General features: G+C 40.3%; 1 protein-coding gene across 1 annotated transcript in view; it reads left to right on the top strand.

The window, feature by feature from the left end:
* The window catches only part of uacab (uveal autoantigen with coiled-coil domains and ankyrin repeats b), a 61,508-nt gene extending 44,960 nt beyond the window's left edge, over positions 1-16,548 (top strand). The window contains exons 8-19 of the mRNA XM_074621038.1: positions 763-944; positions 1,494-1,531; positions 1,964-2,020; positions 2,251-2,358; positions 2,798-2,830; positions 3,661-3,744; positions 4,482-4,512; positions 4,618-4,667; positions 5,427-8,123; positions 9,315-9,467; positions 10,003-10,068; positions 11,829-16,548. Of these exons, the coding sequence (XP_074477139.1) occupies positions 763-944; positions 1,494-1,531; positions 1,964-2,020; positions 2,251-2,358; positions 2,798-2,830; positions 3,661-3,744; positions 4,482-4,512; positions 4,618-4,667; positions 5,427-8,123; positions 9,315-9,467; positions 10,003-10,068; positions 11,829-11,900 (3,571 nt within the window). The 3' untranslated portion in view covers positions 11,901-16,548. The remainder of the gene's footprint in view (positions 1-762; positions 945-1,493; positions 1,532-1,963; positions 2,021-2,250; positions 2,359-2,797; positions 2,831-3,660; positions 3,745-4,481; positions 4,513-4,617; positions 4,668-5,426; positions 8,124-9,314; positions 9,468-10,002; positions 10,069-11,828) is intronic.
* The last annotated feature ends 1,884 nt before the right edge of the window (positions 16,549-18,432 follow it).

Consider the following 18,432-nt stretch of genomic DNA (forward strand, 5'->3'; position numbering starts at 1 on the left):
TATAGATTGCTGTAGTGATACAATTTCATACATTTTAAATACAGCAAAAATAAAAGATTGCCTGAGAATGTCTTACATTTCTATTTTCAGTTTAATATAACTTTTAAGGTTCTAATACAAGTTTTGCCGGACTCATTTGTTGTGGTTGCAGAAATTCTATCACAAAGCAAAAACAATCCTTAAAAATTTCATAAAAAACAACTAGATGTAAGATAAAATAAGATGAACCTTTATTAATTCCCAGGGGGGGAATTCAGGTATCAAAGCAGCAAAGCACAGGAAAGGTACAGGTGTACAAAAAATTATAAAAACAATAAATAGAGATACAGAATATATATAGTGAATGAACATAGTGTGTAACGTCCGTCAATAATAATAAAAAAAAATTAATGTACAATAAATAGTCTATAAAATGGTATATGGGATGTAGTGTAAAGTAAGTTTAAAGTTTAAAGTGCACCAGTGGTTAGAAGAGATGGTTGCAGGTAGTGCAGATAGATGTAGATAGTCCAGATAGTGCGTCTTTTAAGTTTACGGTCCTCATAGTTTTCATGTGGGGGTCAGCCTTGGTTGTGGAGCCTGATCAACTCGGCACAGCTGCCACAGTTCTGAATTATTCAGCAGCAGTTGAACAAAATGCAGAGTAAATTGTTGTTTTTGCTGCATGGTTTGACTTGACAGCCTCATATTCAGTGACACAAACGTTTCATAGCTAGTTTTTGCATGTTCTTGCTCGTAACCGGTTTTTGTTGACTCCCTCAGGACGGCGATGATTCTGGGCTGCGAGTACGGCTGTAAGGATGCAGTGGAGGTGTTGCTGAAGAGTGGCGCTGACGTCAAGGCAGTAGACAGCCTGGGTCACGATGCATTTCACTACGCTCGCCTCAGCAAGAACCTGGAGCTCGTTTCGATGGTCAAAAGTTACCTGGACAAAGCCACCAGAGGTCAGAGGACAAAAAAGAGTGAACATAAAAGAATCCTAGCACAGTTTGTTTGGAACAAATATGAGAAGAGCATAATTATTATCATGATCATTGAAAGCAACAATGATCAGATCAATAAAGAAGGAAGGATTACTTCTGAAATGTAAACTGCTGTTTTACGGATACACTTGGAAAAAAAATTCAAAACCATAATACGTGCAGGCAAATATATCCGATACCCTGATGGTTTACTTTTAATTTCCAGTATTAGGTTTTCTGTAAAATCTATTGTGACTGCAGAACGTAAATATTCAGTATGATTTTTTTATTTTCTAACCTTATGTCACCAAGTGTTTTAATATCTTACAATATCTTTAGCATTAGTCCTGACTTTCACCATTATTTCCTGATTCCATCTTTCTCTGATATACTTGTTGTTCTTTTTGTGTGCATTTCTTTCCTTGAACATGTTTTCAAGAAAGACTGTTCTGTACACATACCTGTTTTTGTCTAATCTTGATAACATATGGGAGGGAGTCTGAACTTGTTTCGTTTCTCATTTTGTTCCAGATAAAGAGGCTGCAAAGATAGAACAGTGGAAGCGACAGGTAATCCTGCAGCATTCAGTTTACTGGCTCACACCATCCATTAAACCCCACCTACTGTATAGTGAGGAGCAGCTGTTATTCTCTACACTGCTTTACATATTTCAGAGGACCTTCATGTGTTCATGTAGCATGATGGGAATAGCAATGAACTGACATTTTGTTTCCACAGTCCCTTTTGTTAAAAGATGACAATGGTCGAGGTTGCTTACATAAATACATTAATGAATCAGAGTCGTTCAAATGTTAAGACACTTTGAAGCCTCACTATTCTGCATTTCTTCCAGTTGTATAATTTTTTTTACTTGCTCAGACGTGCATGACTGCCATCTAGTGATTATAAGAGAGAGTTGTTCCGTACGCTTTCATAGCCTACTACGGTAATGTTTATATCTTCAAAACATGGTTGTAAAAACGATCCTGTCTCGTCCTCAGCATTCAGTGGAGAGATCAGAGGCAGCTGAGGTTAGCAGAAGGGATCAGATCATACATGTAAGTTCTGGATAACTTCAGCCTCCCTATTCCACACAAACACACAAGCAACTTTCATCACATTTAAAGAGTTGAATTCACTGCATCCAAAGTCAAAATCAATAAGTCATTAAGACATCTGTATCCATAAACACTGATTAATTATTAGTTTTTTAGCATTCAGTAATTGTATTTTGATTGGTTTAAGTTTGTGTAAGCTTTGTGGTTTTACGTGTGGGTGTTTGTTTCAGGACTTGGAGAGGCAGAACGAGAGCCTCCAGGAAAATCTCAGGAAGTACCACCAGGATCAGAGAGCCCTGTTGGATAAGGTCAACATGCTGCAGCAACAGCTCACACAGGTAAACAATACAACAACACAGTAAGAGCTACTTAGCAAGAAAGTACAGTAAAACCCTCCAAGCATGCTTGTCCTTTACTATCGGCTTGTCTTTTCTGTGGGTGTGTAGATTTGAGGGTCCTCCTAAACTAGAGGTTTGGATGACGAATATAAGCAAATATAATAATACAACTGAGTTGAGTCGAGCTCTCTTAATGGCATCATCTTAATATCAGGGAGGCAGAGCAAGCTTTTAATTCTGTTTGATGTTGAATATTGTAATCATTAAGACTTAGTTTGAAATGCTACATTCAAGGAACATAATAGATTCTTAAATATTAGCTGCCAGAATAATATCTAATAAAGGAAATTCAATCAAAGGAATTTTAGTGGCGAATAGTGATAAAGTTATTAATACCTCAACTGACTGTAAATGTATGATCTTTTTTATTCATCTGCAGGAAAAGATCACTGTGGAAGACACTCAAAAAGAGGTATGTAACAAAATTGATTTATTGGGCATTGTGGGTCTCATTCACAATTGTTTTCTTAGTTACATTGGTTTTAAAATTAATCTTCAACTGGATGCACATTACAATCAAAATGCCATTATTACAGTATACAGCAGTAGCAGTCATGAGTGCAGTACTGAGATGGACTTTAGTTACTGTATGAACTCTGAAACCTAAAAGTAAGAGTAACTATCTAACTAACTTGCAGTAGTGACAAAAACACATACTGTAAAGCAGTGTTTCTCAAATACACTATTACTAGTACCCCTATGGTTACTTTGGAGTACTGCAGGGGGTGAGTGAAAAAGGTAATTTAAAAAATATTGTCAATTCCTAAAATAATTATACTGTAACAACTTCAATAAAAAATGTAAATGGAAGTTTGATAATCCTCATTTTATATTAAATATTCTTATTTTCAATGCAATCGTTAACTGCCACAACAACAAAAAAAATATTTCAAAGGGGGTACATTATTGAAAAACACTTGAGAACCACCGAGAGAACTGAAACACATTTAGTAGGTATCTGTTGTAAGTTGACCAAAACAGTTCATACTATGTGTAATTTATGAGTGAAATATAGGTTGTGATAAGAGTTTTGGAAGCCCTTCACAAATGCTGTGTGGCAGATAGTTACTGCTTGTTTCTCAAACATGTAAAAATATTAATCTAAATATATTTTTGAATAGTAAGTATCAGTTCAATTAAAGTGTATGTACTGTCGTACGCATATCTCTTTGATAAATTATATAAATAAATTGTATTTGCCATCATTCAATCATTTATTGATCTTTGTTTTTCATCAATCAGTTGAAGGTGTTACTCAGCACCAAAGACAGAGAGGAAGGAGCTCGAGGCCTGGAGACGGTTAAAGTTCAGCTCCGGAGTACTTTGGTCAGTGATTTTATGCACATCTAAATCCTACTTAATGCAGTGACTATTTCTTTTTTATTTGTAATCAGACTTAATACATGTGTATTTGGTATTAAGCTGTGATTCACATTTTGTTGTCCTGACAATTCAGGTTTCATATCTAAAAGTCTTGAAGTGAAGTTCTTAGTAAACGAACACTCAGTTGCCAGTTTATTAGGTACACCCAGCTAAATCAATGCAATCTAATAAAACAGTCCTGCATAAACAAAAAGAAGATGAAGGTTATAATGTTCAGTTTTTGTTTAGAGAGGTGTTGATTCAACTTAATGGTTCATTTGGAGGCTGTAGTTTGTGTTGCTGTTGAACTGTATAGCGTTATACTGACATGTTTTTGTATTATTTTGTCCACCCCGTTTATATCAATGAGGGTAGACTAAATAACAGAAGCACCTCTCTCTCAAAATGATCACACAGTTGAATCAACACCTCTCTAAAACAGTTTTGACCAAAACTGGTAGGATTTATTGCAGGTCTGTCGTATTATAGACTGCATTAGTTTTAGCTAAGTGTACCTAATAAACTGTCAACTGTGTATCTGCTTAGAGATTTTCTACATATTAAAGGTAGTGGCATTACAGTATGTTTTTAAATAAATCAGTGCTGCTAAAACAATCTAGATAGTGTTAAAAATAGATTTTTTTAATAGTCTAAAAAGTCAACCTATCGTAATGAGTATGTGTGTCCATATGTATTCACAGGGGGATTACTCTGGACAGTCTGTTATCAAAGGTAAGCTTTACATTTCTTGAATCACAAAGAAACCTTTGATACCTTAATTTCAACCTTCACCTGCAGAGCATGAGGAGGTTTGAATGTTGTTTGTTTGTCTCGCAGGTAAAGAAAACATCTTGGTCAAACAAGCTCACAGTGTGGATTCTGATCACGTAAGTTTTTATCTGTGGAACAGTTTCACATGACTTGCAGATGTTTAAAAAAATACAGTGTTAGTAGTTTGCATCAAAGCAGTCTGTGTCAACAATGGAGGGTTTACAGCAGGATACAAATTAAACTGCTTATACTGCACAGTATTCAGATGCTGATTTTTTTTTCCTTCTTGTCCTCCGTAAAAGAGAATTATAACTAAGAACTAATCAGTCTGTACTGAAAGATTACAAGTCAAAGGAAAGAAAGCTGAGGAACATTTTTGTAAATGTATTACAAAGCAATCGACAACTATTCTGTCAACCTGGTCTCACTCCCAACTCGTCAAATATCGCCGAGGGCAGCGCCGATTGGGCAGCGCCCCTCGGTATCGCAAAGCAGCACAAAGAGGCACCCTTTAGCGATAGCATGTGGCGAACCAGGCTTTCAACTAACTCCCATGTAAACCCACCCGCGGTGTTATTTGATGAACGGAGCAAGTGATTAATAGCATGAGAGTCCGCTAAGGGCGGGCGTGAGGTGTGGTGGATGGGTCAAACAAACACGATGCTTAATTGACCTGCCGTCCCTGACATGTCCAAAAGTAACGCAAGAGGGGTACCCTATTTATCAGTCTCCGATGCCGAGGGGCACTGACTAAGAGGCGGTATTTAAAGAGTTTGGAGTGAGAATGTGTTGATTCTGTACTCTCAGATAAAGTAGCTGGCTTTCCATAAATATGACTAATAATGATAATTTAATATGTTCCTCTTTCTCTGCAGATGCACCAGAATGCTGCCGTGTCGCGTTCGTTGTCCAGACCTCCAGAGAGGAGTCCGCCCGCGGTAGTCACTGAACTGGATGCACACCGACGTGAACTTGAGGCAGTCAAGAGAAGACAACAGGCGGCTGATGAAGAGACAGCACGGCTTCAATCTGCCCTGAACCGTAAAAACCGAGAGTGCCAAGAGCTGGCTGTTAGCCGAGACACCATCCAGAAACAGGCCGACCAGCAGGTTCAAGAACTGGAGGACGCTTTGGGCGACGTCCAGAAGAGAATGCTGGACTCTGAGTGTAAGGTCAAGCAACTGCAGGCCCACGTAGTCGCTGTTAAGGAACACTTAGGAGGCCAGGCGACGGAAGAACAGCGCGCCCAGCTCCAGGACATCAAGGCCAAGTACGAAGGCGCTTCAGCCGAAGTGTGTCGTGTTCGTAACCGCCTCAAGCAGAGCGAGAAGGCCTTGGAGGAGTACAAGAGCTGCGAGAACCAGCTGGCGACAGAGGCAGAAAAGCTGAACCAAGAGGTGGGAGCGCTGACCGCAGAGAGAGACGAACTAGCAGAGACCCTTTTAGAAATGGAAACCCAGCTGAAGGAGACCCAGACGAAACATGGCAACACAGTACCAGCGGAGAAGTTTGACAACATGAAAAACCTGCTGTCCAACGCGGTTGACGAGAAGGAGCGGCAGATCGCTGAGCTGAGGGAGGACTACGATCGTGTGCTGGAGGATGTGGCGGAGCTCCATCGAAAGCTGGACGGTCCGTCATCCCAGTCAGGATCGGGGGCTGCTGAGGAGCAGCAGAGCATACGGGAAGCTCTCGAAGAGCACAACGCTTCGTTGAAAAGGAAACTGGTGGATGTGACTACCAGAAGCCAGGCTCTAATTCAGGAGGTCGAGGAGAGCGAGGAGGAGAGAGATATACTACGGGAGCAGCTGGAGGAGCTTAACAGCAGGATCGAGAACGACTTCATACCAATGACGGCGCACGATGAAGCCCGGAGGAACATGGTGACGGCTTTGGAGGAGCTGGAGGACAAACTGGTGGAAGCCAGCGAACGCTATGGAAAAGCAGAGGCACAAGTCCAGCAGCTTCAAACAGAGAGGCCCGCGCTACAGGAGAACATCAGCAGCCTCCAAAGCGCCAGCGAGAGACACCGGAGTGAAATGGATGCTCTGAGATCGCAGAACGCCGACCTGACGAAGAAACTTGAGTTTCTGCAGAGGAGATGTAACGACCGGGATAAAGAGTGTGTGCAGCTGACCACGCAGAGCCAGACTCTGAAGCAGAGCCTGGAGGGAGAGTACATTCCCAGGCAGCAGCACGAGCAAGTGAAGATGGAGTTAAGCTCCACGTTAGAGAACGTTAAAGCTGAGAGGTTGAAGCTGGAGACCAAGGGGAAAGAAAGTGGGGAAGAATTGAAGAACGTGAAAGAAAGTAATGACAAGTTGAAAGAAAAGATGGAAAAAGTCCTGTTGGAGATGAAAACGGACTATATGAGCATAAAAGAGCACAAAGCTGTCGCAGACAAGTTGAACGCCGCTGTGGTCGAGGCGGAGAATAGAGCAAACGAAGCGTCGGGGATGTATGCGTCGGCTCAGGAGGAAGCCATCAAGCTTACCGAAGAACTGGAGGCGCAGAAGAGAGAACTTGACACCATACAAGAAGCTATTCAGTCCAAGTTTATCCCGCTGACAGCAGCTGAGGAGAAAGAGCACTCTCACAGCGCCCAGGTGAAGGAGTTGACAGTCAAGCTGCTGGAAATGGAAGAGAAGTATAACAGAGAAAGGTCTGCCGGAGAGAGCAACAAACAGGAGAAACAGAAACTAAAAGTTGAGATTGAATCGGTTCAACAGAGACTTGACTCTGCTGTAGTTACCAGTGAGAAGCACAAGAATGTGGAGGAAGAGTTCAAAGGTAAATTTGAGGAGTTAACTCAGAAGTTGGTGAAGTTAGAGCAGCAGCACAAGGAGGTCACGCTTCAGAAAGCGGATCTACAAGACCAGAACGCCCTCAGCAGCGCTCAGATCCAGAATCTGCAGGATCGTCTGAAATCAGAGTTGACTCGGATAGCAACGTACGACACGGAGCTTAAAGCCCTCAATGACGCCATGCAGCAAGCCCAGGTCGACTGCAAGAAAGCAAAAGAGGCTAAGCAGCAGGAGGCCCAGAGGGTTTGTGCCTTACAGAAAGAGGTTCAGGAACGCCGCGGGGATCAGGCGTCTCTGCTGCAACAGCAGACCAAAGCCCAGGACACCCTGGAGGCCGAGGTCGCTAAGCTCCGATTGGCTCTCCACGAAGAGGAGGAGAACGGCGCCCAGAGGGCCGAAGACGTATCCGCACTGCAATCTGAGCTCCTCCAGGCCACGCACGCTCTCGAGGAAATCCGCTACAAGGAAGACCAAATGAACGAGCTGAAGAAGGAGAAGCAGCATTTGGAGGAGGAGGCAGCCAACCTGAGCAACAAGCTGCTGAGCTTAGCAGAGGAGAGAGAGGAGGCCCGTCTGGAGAAGACGCAAGCGAGGGAGGGCGAGAGCAGGGCGCGGATGGAGATGGAGGCCGTCCAGGAGAAGGGGCGCACCATCGAGAGAGAAGTTAGGGAGCTGAAGGAGAGATACGATGAGTCGCTCAGCACCATCGGTGATCTTCAGAGGAAGATTCAGACATCAGCTCAGCAGACTGAAACCAAAGACAAGAAGGTAGTAAAACAACTTCATTGTCTTTCAGAGGCTGTAGCGGCCTCAGTTTTAGTAAAAGTACTGGTATCATGTTAAATTAGAAAACCAAGTCATGTTAGCTTGTCTGGGAGGAGGCTAATTAACGCTCCAAAGTTGGGCAACATTTTTTGTGTTAGTCCCCCATAGTAGCCATTTCACATAGTGAGACAATTTTGGGAAACTTGACCTCACTGTATAAAATGACCTGTAGTGATCTCTAGGATAATCACAGCCTCATGAAACTTTACAGTCACAAACTAAAGACCTAGAGCATTCAGAGGATGGCTGGTTTTCCTAGGCTTCCTTTCTGAGCAGTGTCCAGAACAGAAGTGCTCGCCATCCAATCGTAGAAAAATGCAATTCTTGCAGAAATCTCCAAATGTCAAAAGTTTTTGATGCCAAATCACAGCATGGCTTTTTCTATGGTGTTCCTCAAGGTCTTGCTGTCTTATTGTGGTATTTTGGATGGATTATTGATCATTTTATAAATTCTCGAGTGGTAAAAAATGGTTACATTTAACACCAAATCTGTGTGACAAATGGTATCAACCCAAAAACTGATGCAACAGCTTATGAGACATAATAGAGCATGGGAATGGCCATCATATACTTCTATCATAATGTTCTAAGACCTTATACACTTTTATAATTTATTTTAATTAATTCATTCATTCATGTTTACTTCAGATTTATGACTAGAACAACTTGACAAACAGTGTTGAGCTGCATCTCAGATTAATCTTCAGGTTCCCAGCTTTCAGATGATGTACACCACTTCTATGTGACATCTACTGTTGACCTGCTACTGTACATCCCCCTAAAGACCTCCTGTACCCCCCTAAAAAAGACAAAAACAGGTCTGAGTGGGTCTCTTTAACTACTTTTTGTACAGGCGGTACGTGTGTTTGATATGATATAGATAAGTGTAACTACTATAGATTAAAAATGTGATAATCCTCCATTGAAAAGTATTGATGTGTCTGTTTTGACTTTAAGGAAAGAACATCTGCATTATGTACATGTAGATTTTTAAAGACAATCAGATTTGTTTCTATTTCTGGGGATAAAATTATTCTTTCAGTTTTGTCACGCGGTTGATAAAGTTATGAAAAATTATCATGATGATGATCATTAACCTTTGTGTGTTTGTGTGTGTGTGTGTGTGTGTTTCAGATCACGGAGTTGCTGACAGATGTTGAGCGATTGAAGCAGGCTCTGAATGGTCTGTCCCAGCTGGCATACACGAGCAATGCGCCCAATAAGAGACAGACGCAGCACATCGACACACTCCATGGCCAGATCAAGAACCTACAGCAACAGCTGGCTGTGAGTGGACGTACACAACATTGTGTAAACATGTGCATATTCTGCTTTATGTTTCATTTACTGCACAATAACTGTCCTTTTGTTAGAGACTGACAGACAAACCAAACACTGGATCTAGAGAGAGACTTTCACATTTTTACGTTACCTGAAGGCCACCGTAGTTCTCCGACACGCTTGTGATATCATGAGTGTTAAACCGTGGTACCGCCAGCCGCCGTCTGACTACCGTTGCCCCTAAAGTAGTGTTATTATGGTATAGATGGCCTCTGAGCAAGACGAACGGCGTTACCACAGTTTTGCACTCAGCGGCTCACATTACCACAGTCTTGGAAAGGGAGGAGTGAGCGGAGGGGTACTCAGTTGGTTGTAATCACACCACGTATACATACCTCATTTACTTGATTAATAGAGTTGAAAATAAGAATTCAAACTGTGACAAAAAAACAAACTAACTGTAGAAAAAAAATGGATGCTGTTGTCATCCTAACATTTAGGTGTACAATAACCACTTTGTGTCTCTCTTCTGCTCCATAAGGATGCTGAGAGGCAACACAGGGAGGTGGTTTCCATTTATCGAACTCATCTTCTCAGTGCAGCACAGGTAAGTTCCTCTCATTAATCTCTACTGAAAGTGAGAGTTGTCTGATTTGTATTCCCATGAATGGTCCTTGTTCAGACAGCTGAGTAGTATGTTAAAGAATAACTTTGGTATTTTTCAACTTGGACCCTATTTTCCCATGTTTTTCTGTCTAAGTGACTAATGGAGACAACACTTTTTGAAATTGGTCCAGTATTGAGGGAGAACGCTGCAGCCGCTAGACAAGCTGTAATGTAATCATTTTGGGCAACCTGGTACCGGCAGTTTCTGCTTGTTTTTGCCACTGACAGGCTCTGATTGTTATCATAAGCGTCTGGCAACATTATGGAAAGGACGCTACAGAGAAATAAAACATTTTTCTTACCTTTTGCTTGATCCGGTCTGTTTGTTATTGTGTGTCTCGCTCTGAAACCTCGCGTCGCATCCACATTGTCGAAATCATCTAAATATTCAGCCTTGACATTGAAAATATTTTAGATAACACTATGCTACGCTTTCTGTACTCCAACACAACAAACTCTGACAAAACCGGCACTCATCTCTCCAACTGTCACTCATGTTTCCACCGTTGTCTCTTCGGGCAACTAGTCACATGAAACAATGACAAATAGAAAGCGAAAGGTAAGAAAAACGTTTCGTTTCTCTGTAGAGTCCTTTCCATAATGTAGACAGACACTTATAATAACAATCTGAGCCTGTTAGTGGCAAAAATAAGCACTTTCAGTGGACGTTAACTGACCAGGTTGCCCCAAATTATTACATTACAGCTCGTTTAGTGGCTCGCGGCTGCAGCGTTCTCCCCCAGTACTGGACCAATTTCAAAAAGTGGTGTTCCCATTACTCACTTAGACACAAAAACATGGGAAAATAGGGTTCAGGTTGAAAAATACCAAAGTTAATCTTTAAGAACAACAACACTATGGAGGCAGTTCATGAAAGAATAATTGAACTGATAACTGTAACTTGTTTTGCAGAAGAGATGAAGGATTTTAATTAAAACACTTGATTGCATAAAAGGCAGACCCTGCATTGAGCTTTTAACATGCTGTGTTTCGACTCCTGGCCATTCCTTGTAACACTTTTCTGATTTTAACAACTGAACTTGTTCTAAAAAACCTCCCGTCACAGATGTTACTGGGTAGTCTAAACTTCCCCCCATCCATATGGCAACAGAAAGTAACTGAGAGAAATTGGGAGGTGTCACAACAGCTGCAGCGTGGCTCTAGTTAGCATGCAGTCGACAGTATTGAGAGGCGGAACGGATCACTGAAAGGCCATATGACACACTGGCAGTGCACATTAAAACAATAAACGATCGCTGCAAACATTGCATATGTAGAAAGCATGGAAAAGATGTTTTATAAAAACGCGTCTGTTTTATTGAATCATGGTTGTGCTTCTGTCAAACCAAGATCAACCAACTGTCAGCACTTTGTCACCCTCCTAAAGCAAAAGAGCTACTTCATACTGTATGTTTACACTGCGGTAAAACGTGTGAAAGCCTGCTGATTATTTGAGGCAGCCATTGCAGATGGATTGGTTACTCTTAATGCTTGGATATCCTGTGGGAGCAGGCTGCAGGCGGGGAAAATGGTGCAAGAAAATACGACTCAGCCCAAATTATTTGAAAATACGACACGCACCGTAGCCGTCAGGAGCTGAAGCACAGAATGATCTGTTATGTGTGTACAACAGAGTTTACAGTGAGAAATAGGATATAATGGATTAACTGAAGCTCATATGTGACTGTGTTTCTGTCGTAGGGCCACATGGATGAGGACGTCCAGGCCGCCTTACTACAGATCATCCGCATGAGACAGGAGTTTGTGTGTTAAAGGTTCCTCCAACGAAACAAAATGCTACCTGATGACTCAAATTCACCATTCTCACATCTCCCACTGCTGAGTTCCCCTGCTGTGGCCCCTGTGGGTGCCCGGTGTGTTTGTGTGTGAGTGTGTGTGTGTGTGTGTGTGTGTGTGCGCGTGTTTGTTTGTTTGTCATTCGGCAAAATTTTAACAACAAGCTATTTTTTTGTAGTATGGCTGAACTTTGGTTCCCAAATATCAATGTTGTGGGTGAAAGTGAATAACTGTAGATTTTAGATACAAATGTGTTATTTCAACTTCAGTAGAAACTCAGCGAATGAAAACTCTTAAAAAGGCTGTTGTATCCATTTCTGTATCAAACTGACCTGTGAAATAGAGTGGTGCAGGGATGACGTATCTTTGTAGGCCAACCTTGAAGTTACTGTAGCATCGCACTGGGTTCCCTCGACAAAAAGCCAATGGGATTTCTCCATTGGGCTTTGGATTATTGCAGAAAACAATCTCTGTGGCAAACAAACGTTTATGATACTGACACGTTTTGTTCAGCAAGATAATCTCCACATATGAACCCCACTTTTATTATTTTTGCAGTGTGAATACAGTCGGTAGAAGTAGAAAGCTAACGTTAGGCTATGAACGAACTACACCACGGTCGCATGAACGCGAGTATACACAACGAGGCCGTAAAGGCGGCGTGATGACGTTTAGTAGTCTCATTTAGCCACTTGTTAGCAACCGCCTTTTCAAACACACATAAAAGCTTCAAAATTGGGGTATTTATTGATGTATTTTATGACTTAGAACAAAACATTAAAGTCTCTTCAGCTTGTGTTAACCACAGACCTTATTTCAGGCATCAAACTAAAAACCAATTCAAAAACCCATTGACTTCTAGATGAGGGAACAGGAAGTGCTAAGATGCTAACTCATTTCTGGGGTTTAGGACTCATTCCTGCAGCACTCTATAGGGGTGTCATGATTCTCCAAATCCAACATTCAATTTTTGATTTAAACTTCTTTTCTTTCAGCACTGACAGCTATGCCATTGTTAAACTATCAAGTACTGATTCATAGAGATCAACAGATCATTGGTTTTATGCACTGACATTTACCTTTTCAAATTCTTCTTTAAAAGATAGGCTACATGGTATCAAGCGTAATATACAGTAACCACCGTGTTTTTTTGGAATGCACCACACTAAGACCACATGGTCAAATTTAAATAATTTATCTGAAATGTCATAGCAATGAATTATTTCACCAGTCTTTTAGGAACAAACTGATAAAACACAAAAAGAAGAGCCACTAGATGTCAGAAGGGAACTCTAAAACAGCTCGAGTCTCCTCACCTGCTAAAAGCCACCTATTCCTGCCGAACATATCCTGCCGTATTTGTCGTGTTACCTGAGACGACGTAGTTTTTATGTCAACAATGCGTTCGTTATCTACATACATCACGGGTAAGACAAAATGTCGCCACACCGGTGACTTCAGGGAACCAGGAGGATTTTCCAGTTCTGTCGTTTATCCGTCATCTCCGACTTCGGCAGAGGCCTTGGCGTCTCAAAGTGCAGCTGTGTCGTCTTTGAAGTGTTTTTGAAAAGAAAGAAATACTGTGAGAATCGCCGATCCTGCTTTTGATTTCAAAAGCTCACAAATGGAGATCATGACACCCCTACTGTGAAATCCTTTTGCCTTAATGAACTACATATATGCAGGAACATTTTTCACTTTATCTTACAGTACGGTATGTGAAGATGTGACTTAATGTATACATTTCTGTCAAATCTATTACACATGATTCAGATCTGTGCATTGTTATGCAGCTTTAACTCAGTATATTCAGTGCTATAGTGAGCTATTTGACCTGTAGGTCCCTTCTTTCATAGCTTACTCACTCTTGAAACGCTCAGCTGAAATGTAAAATGGACATAAACTCAAAGACCACTTTTCACATTCCCACCTGATAGTCAGCTCTCATGCAGTATGTTTTAGTGTTTAACAGAATAGAATTTGAGGGATCACGTTTTTTCAAGTGGATCTTAAAGGCACAATGAGTAGGATTTGAGACGCTGCCCTCTGCCTTCTCTTTTCTTTTCATTTTGCTGTGCTCAGGATGTGTCTGGTCATCAACCACTATTAAAAACGTATCGACCAGGTGCCAGATTGTAAGCAGACAGCCAAGAGGGAGCTAAGAAAATGGTGGACACAATGCCAGGGTCGGGGTGCGTTTCTCCAAAAGTTGATTTTGTTTCAACTACTTTCTACTTTTTTTCCGGCACACCCTGTGGCCGCCGCAGCCCAAATGCGCTACCCCCCATTCAAAATGAATAGGAGGACTTGCGTTTTCGCCCCACTGCGAGATCTGGTGTGAATACAGCCTAACCCTCCAACTTCGAATTTTGTGTTTACAAACAGCAACCGACAATCTCTACTCATTGTGCCTTTAAAGGATCAGTTCACAATGTTACAAGTCTGAACTCTAAAATAGGTTTTGCTTGCTGTTCATATTGGACACTAAAAGATCCTTTAAAAAATTGTGAACCTATCCTTTAATACAAGTTCTTGTTTGCTGTAATGTGAGATCTCTTCCTAACATGATTATAATGTAAGACATGGTGGCTCTGGGCAAAAACACTTTTAAAAGTTGAACCACCCGAGGCTTCAGCAGTATGAATTAGTCATAGCAAGCTGGTTACCGTCTTTTTAGTATGAAATTCCCTCTTTGTGTTTCCTTGCTGAGCCACAGGGACATCGCTAAAGGAAAAGAGATTTCACTAACTGAGTCTCACAGAAAGAGGACTGTGTGGTTCTCCATATCTTACATTGGAACATCATTATTAGGGGATCCCTTTATGTCCGGTATACACAGAAAGAATGATTAGAGCATCCCATAACTCTCTTAATGCACATGTGGGCAATGTTGTTTTAAGACAGACTTGAAAGAATGTGAACTCATTCTTCAACTTTATTCATGTCAGCTACTTTTTTGAGTCTCTCTTTACTCATTTTGTGGCTCAGTTATCGTCTCCTGGAGGTCCAAACTAGCACACGTGTTTTCAGAGGAATCCAAAGACCTGATGAAGAGGGTAAAAATAATCCAAAACTACTCGCCATTTCGGTACATGGTAGATAGTAATGTGACAGATTTGTCTGGTTACACAAGTCTGGACATGGTCTGTGCTGGATTTGAGTCATGGAGGGAGGGGAGTGGAGATCTCTTGTTGTGTCCTACAGTTTGCGGTGGCACGTCGTCCTTTTGTTGAAACCAGAGTGTCCTCTAGTGGAGAGACTTGGCAGGCCAAGTTGATAGAAATTGTAATAATCAGTGTGGCCCAGGGGTAGGCAGCTGCTGTTCTAGGAAGCTGTATTATCTGCAACACTTGTATTAAATCTCACCTATAGCTGAAAGAATTAATAAATGGTCAATTAATAGTTAATAGTTATTTTACTGTTCATTTATTTTATTTTATTTGAATGTTTCCTAATAATTAGTAATGCTATAATTTTATATTTTAACAGTTTATTGTTGCACACATTAAAACATTTTAAATCCTTAAAGAAACGGTTTGTAAACCATCTATACACATTACATAAATAGATATTTGTAACACTTTGTTAATGATTAATAATTGGTTTGTAAACCATCTATAAACATTATTTGGATGACTATTCTAAAGTCTGATGATTATAATACCTTGTTAAATGGTTAATAAATACTTTGTAAAGCATCTATAAACATTATTTAGATAGAATGTAAAAATGCAATATATAATTTCTAAACTTATCGCATATTATACAAACTAATGATAAAATAACAAATTGTAGCATTACTAATAATTAGTAAACATGATTATTTATCATTTCATTGTTTAACAGTAAAATAATTATTAACTACATTTTAATTAAATACCATTTATTATTGATGGTTATTATAAAGTGTTACCTACAGTTGAACCAAACCCATTTGTTAAAGACGTGAAATATCCCAGCTGAAGCTTGAGTTGATCTAAAACCTGCAGCAGTGACCTCTCCTAGAGCGACGGCTGCGTACCCCTGAGCCAGCTCTTTGTGACTCTTGATGGTGTCGTGTAGTGGTGTTGTGATTGTTGAGCGAGTCTCTTATGCCTTTACACTGATATATTTTTCATAGCTTTGTACTACTTTAATTACTGTACTACAGTGTGACAATTCTGATATTCAGCAGGTCTGGAAGTAGAACGGCACAAAACACGTTCAGGGTAACATTTACTGTAGGACGCCATGTGATACGAATAGAACAGATCCCTTTATTTATGTGGATAGACAAACAAACCCCCCATAACGATTAGTTATTTGAAGCACTCCTGTCTTTACCTTTCAGCTAACACACTTTACCAAGTGAAATTTCTCGCTCTCTGTTTTTATATTTTGGCCAAAAAACTCTGTTTACTCCAACAGATAGTGTAGAAAACACCTCTTGCATTTTGTTATGCAGATGTTAGGAATTAACAGTCTTCCCTCTAATGTTAACATAGACTCTAAATTGTTTCAGTAAATCTCTGAATAACTATACTGTATACCAATCTGTTTAAATTGGTTGATGTCTTTGACAGTAATATTTGTGTTTGTGAATCAATAATACAAAATCAATAAAAGTGCCTAACATAGAAAACTACGTTTTTGTTCAGTGTGTTTTGTCATTACTTCTGTGATTTTTAGTTCAGACTCAAATACCTCAACAACTTTTGGTGGATTGCTATTAAATTTTGTACAGACCTTCGTGGTCCCCACAGAATGAATCCCACTGAATTTGGTGAGCTCCTGACTTTTTATCTAACGCCACCAGCAGGACAAAGTTTTTACGATGGAATGAATGGATTGTCACAACATTTTGTACATTCATGGTCCCCAGACGATGTATTTTAGTTTATTTTGGTGATCCAATGACTTTTCATGTAGCACCTACCCTGACCCACCAGATGGTTTGTTACACAGAACCATCTGAGAAGCCATCATTGGAAAAGGGAAGGAACGTTCAAACAATACTTGGCATGTGATTGGCTAAACCATCTGTCAATCAAACTGTTACCAGGCCAGACAGGAAAAGAGCGAAAAAAACACATTTTCCATTGAGAAAAGCCTTCAGTACTGTTCTTTGCTCTTCTTTCAATGAAGAAATACTCTCCAGTTCTCATACTGTATAACTGATACTATAGGGAATGGGAATCGCGCAGCCTTCTGGGGTGTGCCACCATTTTTGGAAGGTAGCATACGGAGCTACGGTAGACTATCGTTATCTACGGTAGACTGTCATTATCTGTCACCGGGCTATTCATCTGTCATCTGTTAATCGTCATCATCAGAAATGTATAAAGTATGTGTGAAAGACAAATGACCATAAAAAGAGAAGCTGACAGAGGCAAAGGAGCGATATTTTACAAAACAGAAGTTAGTTAATGATATCGATCCTTACAAATTAGGAGCATCATGACAGTTTGCATCCATTACAGTCACTGATGTGTTTTGGCGTTTGTGAACACCTGTCAGCAGTTCAAAATATGTAAATCTTTGGAGGCCGATGTCCAGTTTACAAATGGATAGGTATATGACATTAAGATCTACAAGCCAAATACCAACTACACAACCATCCGGACAAAGATAAGATAGCTAATGTTATACTAACTGAAAACTAAAAAACAAGGGCTAATCCTTCATATTTAATCTACCGGTATCTTGCAAAATGAAACCCATAACGTTAGCCTACTTTTGTGTCTGACTGTATACTATAAATAGTACAATTCGGCTTTTGAATCTCATTTACTGTGTAGTGTTTTGTGTTAGCTTTTGACACTTTAAACAGCCAGCGGATGGCACTCTTACCTGTTACTACCTCAAAAATGGCCAACTTGCTGTTGCCATCTATGCTATTGCTAGGTGATGCTAACCTCTTCAGGAGCCGCCATAAAACAAACAGTTGCCTCCAGGTCGCGGGTCGTGTCTTTAAGGTAACCCCAGGTGAAGCCTGACAAAATGGATTTTGAGATGTTCACAAATGTAAATTTACCCCCAAAAGAGCTTCAATTCGTTTTATTTATGAAGGAAATGGAATATGTGTCAACGATTTCTTCCTCACAAAACAAAAAAGCTATAAAAACAATGACTGTATGCAATATCTTCAAAGTTTTTAAGTTTTATTGTCATTCTCTCGCGTGTTTATTTCAACTTTATTCATTTTATGTTGGATTTGTTTCATTTCTGTTGTCTTTATGTTTGGCGCTGCTTTTTGTTTATGTTTTTGCAATGCATTATCTGTTTGTCAGCGACTCCAATGTTTCCTTCTGTTACTTTGTATGCTGACAATTTGAAATAAAGACTATTTAAAAAAAAATAATAATTGTGTGAGATGTGAACCCGCAATTCTCTAAATCTCAGATTTTCTTCCCCTCAATGTGGCCCTAATACTCTATCATACCTAATACTGCCTCGTAGAATGGGGTCCTACACAAACACAGAATTTTCTGCCAAAGCCAGACCAGTTTTGTTTATTTTACATGAGATA

The sequence above is a fragment of the Sebastes fasciatus genome, chromosome 2, assembly GCF_043250625.1.
Source record: "Sebastes fasciatus isolate fSebFas1 chromosome 2, fSebFas1.pri, whole genome shotgun sequence".
Lineage (NCBI taxonomy): Eukaryota > Metazoa > Chordata > Actinopteri > Perciformes > Sebastidae > Sebastes > Sebastes fasciatus.